Raw genomic sequence first — 11,747 nt, 5'->3', positions numbered from 1 at the left:
ACACATAAGTGATAATTGCTGAATAAATGCCTGTTAAAAAACTTATGTTTGTCCAATTTTTAACAAGACTAAATGATTCTTTAATACACGATCTTTTTCCTGGTCTCACAGTGCAGAGTAGGTACAAATGGGCATTACATCTTATCAAAATAACTGTGTGGGGACAGAGCCAGGAGTGCGGTTTCCAGGCTCTCGGCCTCACGTGGAAAGGTGCTGGCTCAGGTAGTAAATGGCCATCAACTGTGATCAGATGACCATCAGCTGTGGCTATTTGGCCGTCAGCTGTAACCAGTGAGCCATTGGTCACTAATATAATTGCCGTGGCTACGCTAGCAGCAGATGGTGGCTGAGCTAGCAAGAGCGAATTGCAGTTAGCAAGTGGGGTTGGTTGGTTGGCAGAGAAGTGGACAGCAGGTTGCAGATCATGTGGATCCTGTTTCCTGTGTCTCCAACCCAGCCGCCAGCCAGACTATAGTGGTATGACTCCCTTATCTATAGCTCCGTGGGTGTTGCTTTTTGGCCTCACCATATCCTGTGTTCTTATGTGGGGAGTGGGAGCAGAGACCCCGCATGACATCCTACATGACAACTGTAACCCCTAATTTACACACCTTGCCAAATCTGAGTTCTTTTAGGTTTGTAGCTACAGGCATACCTCGGAAATACTGGGGGTTTGTTTCCAGACCACAGTAATAAAAGGAATATCGCAATAAAGCCAGTGACACAACTTTTTGATTTCCCACTGCATATAAAAGCTATGTTTACATTAAACCGTAGTCTATTATAAAGTATGCAATAGTATTAAATATTAAAAAAAACAATGTACATACCTTAATTTAAAAATATTTTATTGCTAAAATTGCTAACCATCACCTTAGCCTGCTGGAAAATAGTGCCAATACACTTGCTTGACCCAGGTTGTCACAACAGTTCAAGTCATAAAAAAACAAAATACCTGGGAAGCACAAAAAAATGAATCACAGTAACAATGACCTACAGGACTAAAACTGCACTTACCTTACAGGAAAATGAAAAAAAAAAAAAAACTGAGCGGAATGGACAATAGTCAAAAGTACATTATTTGGGGAAAATACATCATTTGGGAAAATAAACCCATACCAGAATGTATATAAAGTCCATGCTCCATGAGTTCATTTCTCAGTATTAAATGATAAAGTATTCACTCTCCAATCGCTTTTAATCGCAAACCAACATTTTCTATTTTTCTAAATGACTCAGGTTACTCAACTAGAGGAGTAGAATGTAAGAGAATCCATTCATTCAGTTATAAACTATGGTTTAAGTCATACTGCATAAATAATAACAGCGAAAGAATTTAGGTTTCAAAGTTCGTGATAAAAACTACCTTAAAGTTTCGCCCTCGAGGTTAAGATGGAAAAGTGGGAAATGATCTCTGCTCACCGTATTCAGTCCAGTGATCTGCTCTAATGTCTCCATTTCTGGGACATACTGATCTAGAGATGGTTTGTCACATTCGAGGTTATCACCCTGAGCCCCACCGTGGAAATGCAGCTGATGTTCACAGCCTGACAGGTATCCTGGCTATTCTTGGCACACCGACAGGAAACCCCATCACACTCTCTCCCCCACTCAAGTAAACTTACTGCAAAGAAGTGAGAAAGATATTATTGTGGGAATGGACCCAACAGCTGCTCTAATCCCATAGAAAAACTGCAACAAGGACTATTGTAACAAATTATTTGCAAGAACCCTCACAAATGACTGTCAGGTAAAGCTGACAATTGCAATGTACCTGTTGTACAAAGGTTGGTGTAGTACAAGTACCACTCTTATTTTCATTTGTAAATATTCTAGAGAGGTCACATTTTAAGCTGCGAAAAGCCAGTACAAGCTGTTGTTTTTCTTTCTTTTTTTTATTTTATTTTATTAAATTAAGCTGTTGTTTCTTTCAGGGCGAAGCTGACACTAAGCAAAGAAAAACAGGAGGTAAGGCAGCCCAGAAAGTACAGAAAGTTCATCAAAAAGGAAAACGGACACGAGTGGAGAAGGCCACCTGGCTGGATCTAACAGGGGACACTTCTTTCTAAAAACTTAAGCAGAAATCATCCCCTGGAAATTAGGTTCCTTGAAAATCCTTTCTTGGGACATATACAGCAACGTTTACAGTATTCATTTACTTACTAGTTTCTGCTAGTCCTAGCTCTCTCAGGAGACTTGAAATACCTTTGAAGAATGGAAATGATGTGCTGGCTGCCATAGACCAGGCCACTAAGGCAGAAGAGAAAGAGTTTAGAGCTTTTATTATTCAAAATGAGCCTCAGTTCAAGTTCAGGTGCTTTAGAGGTGCTTCTATTCTGTTTTACTTCGTTACAGGGCAGTGTCAGTGAACAGTTTATTCCAATGAAGTACTCTACCCAGAGGAAAGCACAATGTGTAAGTCTTTATTTTAATTACTCCTATTTGAAGTGCCTAGTTCTGGATAACAGCAAGGCATTTTATTATCCACTCTTTCCATTCCTTAAAGGCTTCCACAGGTTTGGGCAAATTCACATTATCTTCACGACTATGTTTCGGAGTAACTCCAGGGGTGCCAGCAGATTCCTCATCAATCCACCTCACCAGCGCCTTGAAAAACAGAACACAGACTCCTGTTAACAAAGCACAGCAAAATAGTTTTAGGCGAGAGAAAACACTGGCTTCTAAATCAGGTTATCTCAATCACTGACTTACATTACCCCATGAAGATGTTCCATTTGATAAACATGCCTATAAATATGCGCTGACATACTGAGTGAAACAGCATGTACCAAAAATACACAAACTATAATTAAATGACAGTCACAAGTATGCAGAGGAGTTAAAAAGAAATACACTAATCCTCGCAGTTTTTTAGGGTGTGAGGACAAGTGTTTTCTTTTCTCAACTTGCTAAATGTTCCATATTATACTGTGCTTTTTATCTGACGTGAATGTGCACACATACATAAGTGTACACACAGATAAGGGTAGACACATGCACATGAAGACACGTGTACAAGCATGTACTGCAGTCACTTGAATGAGGGGCTGTGCCCATGAGCAGTTACCTGATGTATACTGACATGTTTGTGGGAAGATGCGGACACATACATTCACACACACACCAAGATCATGTACTTTCCCTCTTCCTTCTCAAAATCTTTTCCTTCTAATGAATATCAAACCTGTCTCTCATATTTGGAATGATAAATCAACTCCACATATTTAGATAGTTTTTCAAAATGAACTTTACCACATGTAGCAATATTTATTACCTTCTGCAAAGTCAAGTTCTCTTGCCCTAAAGAAATGGCAAATACAGAAAACCTTTTCCCCCATTTCTCATTGAACAAGTGTGAGGCACTCCCAGGCAAGTCAAAGTTCTTAAGGAGGCTATTTCTTTGCATGTTTTTTTTGAAGCGGCAACTTCCTGCTTACCTATGTACTAATTTCCTCTAATAAATGACAGCTCAGAGACCAGCCCTATAAAAAAATCGTAGTTTGCTACTTGTATAACCACTTCCCCTTTTCTGACAACCCCAGGATTTACTTTGTATCTCTCTCTAATGTTGAAGCCAATAGCACACTGCAACTTGCGTAAACAGATGGGGCACAGATTTAGGGGGCGCCGGTCGGCTTCTTCCAAGTGGTTGGAGCCTTGCATTAGGCATGCGAGCCACTGGCAGTGTCGAACTCCAAATGTGTGTCCAATCTCATGGGTTAGAGTCTGCAAGACATTCACATTGAGGCTTTATACGCCACCATCAGCAGCAATCAGTTACACACCCCTTCTTTTTCTTGCTTTTCCAATAAACAGACAGGAATCTGCCCAAAGACTTAATCTGTCATTTCTTTAAATGTTTTACTGCCTTCCTCACTATACTTTACTTAATTACCCCTGGACCAGGGTTTCTCAACTTCAAGACCACGATCCGCTTGGTGAGATTATTCTTTGGGGAAAGGAGGCCGTCCTGTGCCCTGGATGATGCTGAGCAGCATCCCTAGATAGACCTACTACCCTGTTTCCCCGAAAATAAGACCTGGCCAGACCATCAGCTCTCATGCATCTTTTGGAGCAAAAATTAATATAAGACCTGGTCTTATTTTACTGTAAGACTGGATATAATATAATACCGGGTCTTATATTAACTTTTGCTCCAAAAGACGCATGAGAGCTGATGGTTCGGCTAGGTCTTATTTTCAGGGAAACAGGGTAGATGCCAGGAGCATCCCCTCCCCAACTGTGACAACCAGAAACGTCTCCCGACATTGCCCAATGATCCCTGGGTGGTGAAACTGCCAGATTGAGAGCCGTTGCTCCAGACCAGCGAGGTCCGTGTTACTGTTTAGATCCTGGGGCCTTTTCCCCAGAGATGCTGCGACAGGAGGTCTAGGAGGAGGGGCTTGACCTGCATGTCAATGAGCACACCAGGTGATGCTGACGCAGGGGACATATACTGAAAACACTGTTCTGTGAGGTGGAGTTCTCCAACCCTAAAAGGGTACTGGAGAAAACAGAAAAGCCTATGCCCCTGGCTTTGGGAAACGAAAACACGAGACAAGCTTGTGCAGCAGTGGGGGAGACTTCTGCAACTGTCACTAGAACTAACTGCAGCAGAAGGGAGCCGGGAGCCCAACAGGAAGGCCATTCTCCTTCTGAAGCCAGAGAGCAGAGGTCTTCCAGGCCCCAGCAAGGCAGCTTTACCTGATGACCATAGCAGCCTGAAAGAGTAGGTCACCTACTCATACCAGAATTCTGGAATTAAACTAATGGTGAGGATGTGGGTACAGCCAAAGCTGCATGTAACTAACAGGACACAAATCTAGCACAGCTACTGTAAATTTCCATATGAAGGTATACATTTAAATTCTGGTTTTATTGATCATTTCAGTCAAGCAATAGCCACGAAAAATATACAAGTGATACAGACTCATTGATAATATTACCTTCAGGACTGTTGTTATACAACGTAGGAAATTAAGTTCCCTTTAAAAACTACCCCTGTTGGGTTTTTCAAACAACTCACCTTACAGGACCGAAGCAGTAGAACACTAGTCACTTCAGGAATGGAATAGTTATCAAAAACGGAATAGTCATGTGAAGATTTTTCCTGCAGTGTCTTCACTTTGCCTTTGTAGCGTGAGCTGTAGAAATCACTGCCATATCTGGCAAAGCTGAATATCCCCACACCTACAAAAAGAGGACAAGCCACACAGAATCAGAGTAAGATTCCTGAAGGAAAGACCAAAGGAGAGCCTGCTGGGGCATCTGGTCAATGAATGAATATGTCCTCCTGGTCCATGCAATCCAGTATGCTCGAGACTTGCCAAGACAAAGGAGGACTTTTGTCCCAGATGTCCCTATCAAAACCTTCTTGTACTATCCAATTTGCCCTGCCCTAGAACACTCAATGATCCTGAGGTCAAATCCTTGAGAAACTGGAAGTTCCAGTGGGTTTTGTTTTCCCACAAAAGTTTCCCCCCCGCCCGCAAGGAATAGTCCAAATCAAGTACACCAAAGAAGAAATGATCACATGAACAACACATGCTCGTGATTTTTCCCTTTAAACACACAATGAACAGATCCCCATGTCCTATGTGTCAGTGAGTGTGCCTATACTGCCCTCATGTGTTGCTGCTGAGAAAACCCCTTGCCACTCACTGCCCCTGATGTTTGGAGACCACATTTTGGACCAGGCCTTTAGACAGAACACAGAACCTTTGCCCCTCCTCCCCACTTTTAAGCACAGCACAACTCTTATTATGTGCCTGATGTTGGGTGGTGACCAGAATAAACACTCTTGTAACTGACTTCCTGTGTTAGGTCTTAGGCTCATATCCAACCATCTTTACCCACATGAGGAAGAATGTTTGATTTACAAGTCATTCTACAGGCCACTGTTTTATAATGTGACTTGTTTATGTTCTCACTTTTATTTATACCTCTCTTTCAGTTGTTATTTGAAAGTAATATGAATGTTTTGTTATGGAAATGATTTCATAATAAGTTTGCCCAATGCAACTTGGTTTGTCCAGTTCTCTTGGTTCAAAGCTCACCTCACTCTTGGAAAGGAGAGAATAAAGTCACTGCATGGCAGATCAATCTTGCTACCTTACTATTTTGTATGTCATGCAATATCTAAGAAACTTAATTTTAAAAAAGAAATAAAGTGGAAATAGTTTCGAAGAAATGTTTCCTGACCTCCTCAAATGTATAAGATACAACAGGCAGCAATATCTAGATATAGTTTTCAAATTTTTTTAATGCTTTCATTTCTATAAGATTAACGATAAAAGAGAAAACATTTAGCTCATACAAATTTAATTCTGATAGTTAATTCAAACAAAACTCAGGAACACAGCAGTGACCCAAGTCTCCAAGAGAGTGTGCTGACAGGGTCTTGGGGGTGGGCTGGGCTATAAAAATGTAATGGAGAATTCAGGATAAAGTTGGTGGGAAGATGAGACTCTTTATTGCCCCGGGCCCCCACTTCGTATGCATAAGAGAGAAAGATATCTAACCTGGACCCCCACTTCTGATGAACGGGTAAGAGAGAAAGATATCTAATCAAAAGAAACATTTGTCATAGAGAGGCTAATGTAACATGCAGACAGTCCATAAACTTGGTACTCATACAGTCCAGTCCCTGGTACTTACTCCCCAATCACTCCCCTTAGTTCACTGGACTTTTTCCCGTCAAACCTGTTTTAGATCCTGGGGAATAAGGGTAGAGAAATAAGAGCAAAATGGAGGTGTGGGGAGAAGTGGACAGAGGCAAAAAGAAAAAATATAGGCAAAAATATGATTTGCTTCCAGATGCTTTCCCACATGCAATATTACCATGCGATGTTCCTAATGAGTCAAAGTTTATTATATATCTCAAAGATTGAAGTTCACTTTTTTCAAAAAAAAAAAAAGCAAAATGTTGAAAGACACAGGATAAGAGGCATACACTTATAAAGCCGTCTGTGGTACTCTATGCAAGATGACTACAAAAATAGTTGAAAAACAATTAGCAAGATTTTCACTTATGTTAATGACAGTTCAAATATCCTTAATTTAATTCATCTTGCTACTGAATTACTTACATTTCCCATCTGTTGTGAATGTCTGCCTGTATATGTACCAGGCATACATACACTTTATATATATCAGCACTTCTATGTAAATTATCTCAAAATGACTCTTGAATTAGGTATTATTAGCTGCATGGGCGACCTGGGAGGAACCCGTATCATCCAAATCTATCAACAACACACTTCTCACTGCAGTATGATGATGCACTAGAAATATCATACAGTTTTAAGTATCAAAATTATAATTGGTTGGAATATCTTCCCTCATTCTACACCTTCAAATATTCTCAACTTGAACTTTCTACCACCATGTCAAAAAAAGAATACCATCTGTCAAAGAGGCCTGTCCGAAGACAAAATTCCAGGAGTCTCTTGGGTAAAGATCAATCATTGTTATTCCCACAACACAGAAGGCATCTTCAGGTTTCTTCTTTTTTAAGAACTTCAGGATGTGCCCTATTTTCAAAAGGAATGTACATGAGTTTTACATGTATCTCCATATCCCTTACTCAACTCAAATTGTTAAAGCATTTAATTCACCTGCATGTATTTGTAGGTTTTGTGTGTTCTCGTTGACTCTAAAAGAGCACTTTGTTGCAGAGACAGGAACCTGTGGCAGGAGTTTTACGGTCAAGCCATAGAAAAATGCTTCACAGTAGCCCTTCAGCCATTTAACATACTCTTCACTGATAATTTGAGTATTTCCTAGAGGTCCTATAACATGGAAGAAAATTTAAACATAGATTTTAAGGTGGTTAAAATATTGTCTTTACCTGGGTCTACAATTAGAAATTTGGGGTTAAAAACAAACCATCTCCAAGTGTTCAGAAAAAAGACAAATTAAAACACCTTTATCACTCACTTATGTAAATATGAGCTAGGAACAAAATGTCCTCTTTTAAGGCAGTTTGGTTACAAAACTTCTACCACTGGAATGAATGTCAGAAATGACCATATAAACTGTCCCCTGGAATAAGGTCAAAAGCCCAAAGTCTCCCTGGCAACACCACCATTGCAAAGCCAAACCAAATCCAGCAACATTACAATATGTACCAATGCACTGTATATAAATACAGCATTTCTCTGGAGAGGGTGTCTTTCTGTAAGGATCACTGAAAAACTCTTCAAAGTCTTGGGGAGGCTCAGGATGGGAGGTGATCCAATCTGATTGAGAATGCAGGGTAATAGGTCCAAAGAGATCACTGGCTGGCTGGAAGGCTTCGTTCATCAAACGCCGTTCTCCAGCCTCTAACTTCTCATACTGGGATACGAGCTCTGGGTTCTTTGAGATGAGAGCTGTTCTTAGTGTGTGTTCCGAGTGCCGTACTGTTTGCATCTACCGAGAAAACACATATAGTCAAATACAAAATGCATACCCATGCGGGTGACTTTAACCTCCCTTTCCTCCACGTGCCTCTCTAATTTCTCCCTAGAATGGAACGACTGACTGCTAATGCCTTAGAGGGGCCACACCAAACTACCGTTTGCTTTCACTATTCCCAATCGATTTCTTGGGGGAGGGTATCCGAACACGTGAAAAGAAAAATCATGAAATTCGTTCTTCCATCTCTTACGGTCCTTGATCTCATGACAAACACTAGTGGTAACCACAAGCGCATGACCTGATTTCCCATTTCCTTTTGTCCGCGGGGTAATAACAATATCGTGAATTGACTCACGAAGGCCACGTGAGAAACACTCATCCTTCCCACCGTGACTCGAAGAGACGTCCCAGACCAAACAGAGAAGAACTAACGTTAAGGCTTCCCGATTCCAAAACGTCCCTGCAGGCTGACATTATTAATATACCTCAGCCACTGAAGTTTACGGTCTCAAAGTCATGGCATCCTGGGGAAGACACCAGGCGACTACTCGAAAGCCGGACTCACAGTGGCAGGTCTCGTCCCGTCACTCTGCGCTCTTCGGTGGAGCTTTCATCCTGCCAGACGCGCGGGTCAAACAGCTGTGCCACCTCCAGGCTTTCCGAGTCCGAAAAGGAAAAAAACACTGGAGCTCCGTCTGGAACCTGTCGTACTTTCACGTTATCTACATGTCTTTTCCAGGGTCATGCTAGGCTGTGGACGGGAAAATGTACCTGAACGGCTGTTCAGGTTAGGACATCGGAAGGGACGGGCGTGTCGGGGCCTGGTCGGAAAGCTGTCGCCCGGGGTGCCTCCGCCCTAATATTTACAGAGGAGTGCTAAAAAAAAAAAAAAAAAGAAAAAAGGCAAATTAACAAGCCCCCCAGGTCCCCTCCCGGAGGGAGCGTACAAAACAGGTCACTTCAGGGGGTGGCTGGCCCGCAATGCTGTCACTGCTAAAACCAGCGCCAGGGTCCATCAGGACACGTTAGTCACCAGGCCGGTCGCCTGGAGCAACGCGCAGCTGGCGCTGGGCCGCACGCCGCCGCCACCGGGTCCCCGGTTGGGGGTGGAGCAGGGGATTCCCCCAGCGGCTCGGGCTCCATCTTTGCTCCCTGAGGAGCTTCCTGCGGGCTGGGCCTCGCTTCTAGGACACACCGCCGCCCCCGCCGTCCTCCCCGCTTCCGCCGCGGCTGCCCCTCCCACATGCTCCTCCCACCCCACCGATGGCGACCGGCCCCATCCTCTAAAAGGGGCAGCGCAGCCCCGGCAGCTCCCGGCAGCTCCTGACGTTTCCGCCGCACGACCTGCGCCACTCTAGGCCTCGACGTCGCCAGACAGCCGGCCTACCGCGGCGGCCCCTGCGCGCGTGCGCACCACGCCCTTCGCCTTGCCACGCCCCTTGGCGCCCCGCCACGCCCCACCCCTCCGTGCCCCGCCCCTTTGGGCCCGCCACGCCCTTGCCACGCCCCGTAGCGTCAGGCCGTCTCCCCTGCGCAGTGTCCAGGGCTTAGCGGCGTTAGCGGCCTTTGTCTCCCCGAGGAGAGGAGGCCCGCCAGGGGGCGACGAGGCGCCGGCGTGGGCTCCCGCGGCCGCCTTTCCCAAGTTGGCCCTCGCGGTGGCGTCTCCGCTACTCTCTCAAAGTCAGGCTCGGGGCGGTGCTGGGCCTGGGGGAAGCTGGGGCGAGGCGCCCGGCGCCCGAGGCCGTGTGGTCGGCGGCGGTTCCCCTGGGGCCGCGCCCGCGTCGCCGGGTTTGCATGTTTGTGCACGTGCTCGGTGGGCCGTGGGTTTGAGAAGTGACGAATTTACCAGCCGGGTCGAAAATAGCGCAGCCGTGGCCGGAGGGTGACGCAGAGCCCGGCGCGCGTTCCCGGCGCCGTCAGCCGCTGTACTTTCCCTGCTTTATCTGCTGGTGGCAGGTGCAGCGTGTGCGGCAGCGAGCGAGACACAGGCGGTGTCCGGCCCCGGGACGCCGACAGGGGTCCTCTGCATCTGGGGGCTGAGTCTCGGTGTCGCTCTACGGCTGGAAGGACCCCAGCTGCGTCTGCCAGAAGCGAGGCCGTGCAGTAGCAGCAGCCCCGCGTTCACGTGGGGGCGCAAGTAGCTCTGTGGCCTTGGCCAGGCCGCTGAACCTCTCTGAGCCTCGCTGTTCTCCTGTGAAGGATGGGGGAGCTCGATCCCTCGGGCCCACGTCCGTCCTGGGAAGTTGAGTGTGTCGAAGCAGAGGATCCCGGACCCACCTTTGTACTGCTCCCTCGTGCATCGCACTGCCCGCCAGACGTTAGGACGTGGGCGGTGCTCAAGCTGGCTAAAGCCACGGAGTGCGGCCAAGGACAAATCACGGCCTAATGGACATCCCCTCCCTTCCAGGGCACGGCCCCAGCAGGCCTCCACACAAGCCCACGCTCCCCCACACCCTCCCTCCTGTCCAACTCAGTTCAGTCTTCCCCAGGTTTGTCCCGGGCTCTACACTCAGTCCATCCTAGCACCTGCCTACAAAGGATCCTGGGGGGAGGGGGGGGCTCTATTCCACTACAACCCTGTTTCCTCAAACCTCCACCTTTTTCTGTGGGTTCTCTTCCAAGACCTCACCTTAAGGGACACCCAACTTTCCTCCCTGGTCATCACTTCTTCCTTCTGAACCTTCACGCAAATACACTCCTAAGCTCTGTTTTTCATCTCCAAGCCACTGTTCTCCCACTACAAAAGCAACCTCTATTGTTTTGAAGTTCAGGACATTTTTACCGTACTCTGGTGTTTCTTCACCCTAATTCTCCTTCCCAATCTCCAGGAAGAACACACACACACACACACACACACACACACACACACACACACACACACACACACCGTTTTATGATGACATCAGCAGTTGTCTAATTGTTATCTTCTCCACCTTTAACCCCTTGTTGACTGTCCTTAGAGGACTTTTACTTTGTAAATATTTCACCTTTTAAACGCCAATGATTGCCCCAGCCTCTCATTGGTTCATCCCTGGATCTTGAAATCTCAAAATTCATTCTTTGACCACAGTGTCCATATCCTTACCTGAACCCATTCTTCCATAGAATGCATTCATACCACGTCTTCTCAAAATTTCAAACTGAGAACATTGATGCATCAGTCTTACCATGCCTGAGAAGTGGTGGGCATTCTTGGATGTTGTGCCTTTTGATTGAATGTCCATTTCGAGATATCACAAGAGTCAGTGTAGCACAGGGGCTAAGATCCTGGTCTGTGTTTGAACCCCAGAAGTTCCACTTGTTAGCATGTGACCTGCATCAGTTATTCAACCTGTTAGGAATCTCTT

The 11,747-nt window shown here is 45.4% G+C and overlaps 1 protein-coding gene across 6 annotated transcripts; it reads right to left on the bottom strand.

Moving 5' to 3' along the window:
• Positions 1–828: 828 nt before the first annotated feature.
• On the bottom strand, positions 829–10,708 carry AMZ2 (archaelysin family metallopeptidase 2). 6 transcript variants are annotated; one of them, XM_081027510.1, is made up of 9 exons: positions 10,678–10,708; positions 9,172–9,276; positions 8,886–9,055; positions 8,130–8,412; positions 7,617–7,790; positions 7,404–7,532; positions 5,027–5,190; positions 3,550–3,726; positions 829–2,607 (listed from the first exon to the last, which is right to left on the bottom strand). In XM_081027510.1, the coding sequence occupies exons 4-9, from the start codon at positions 8,410–8,412 to the stop codon at positions 2,452–2,454; spliced, it is 1,083 nt and encodes a 360-aa protein (XP_080883636.1). In that variant the 5' UTR covers positions 8,886–9,055; positions 9,172–9,276; positions 10,678–10,708; the 3' UTR covers positions 829–2,451. The 6 variants fall into 6 exon arrangements, with proteins under 6 accessions (XP_080883636.1, XP_080883633.1, XP_080883638.1 ...); XM_081027507.1 differs by lacking the exon at positions 10,678–10,708 and adding an exon at positions 9,662–9,804; XM_081027512.1 differs by lacking the exon at positions 10,678–10,708 and adding an exon at positions 9,662–9,791 and having other exon boundaries at positions 8,966–9,055.
• Positions 10,709–11,747: the final 1,039 nt, after the last annotated feature.

The sequence above is a fragment of the Rhinolophus hipposideros genome, assembly GCF_964194185.1.
Source record: "Rhinolophus hipposideros genome assembly, chromosome: 20".
In the NCBI taxonomy this organism is placed as follows: domain Eukaryota; kingdom Metazoa; phylum Chordata; class Mammalia; order Chiroptera; family Rhinolophidae; genus Rhinolophus; species Rhinolophus hipposideros.
Note: the sequence above shows the minus strand (reverse complement) of the source record. Positions and strands in the feature narration are given on the sequence as shown.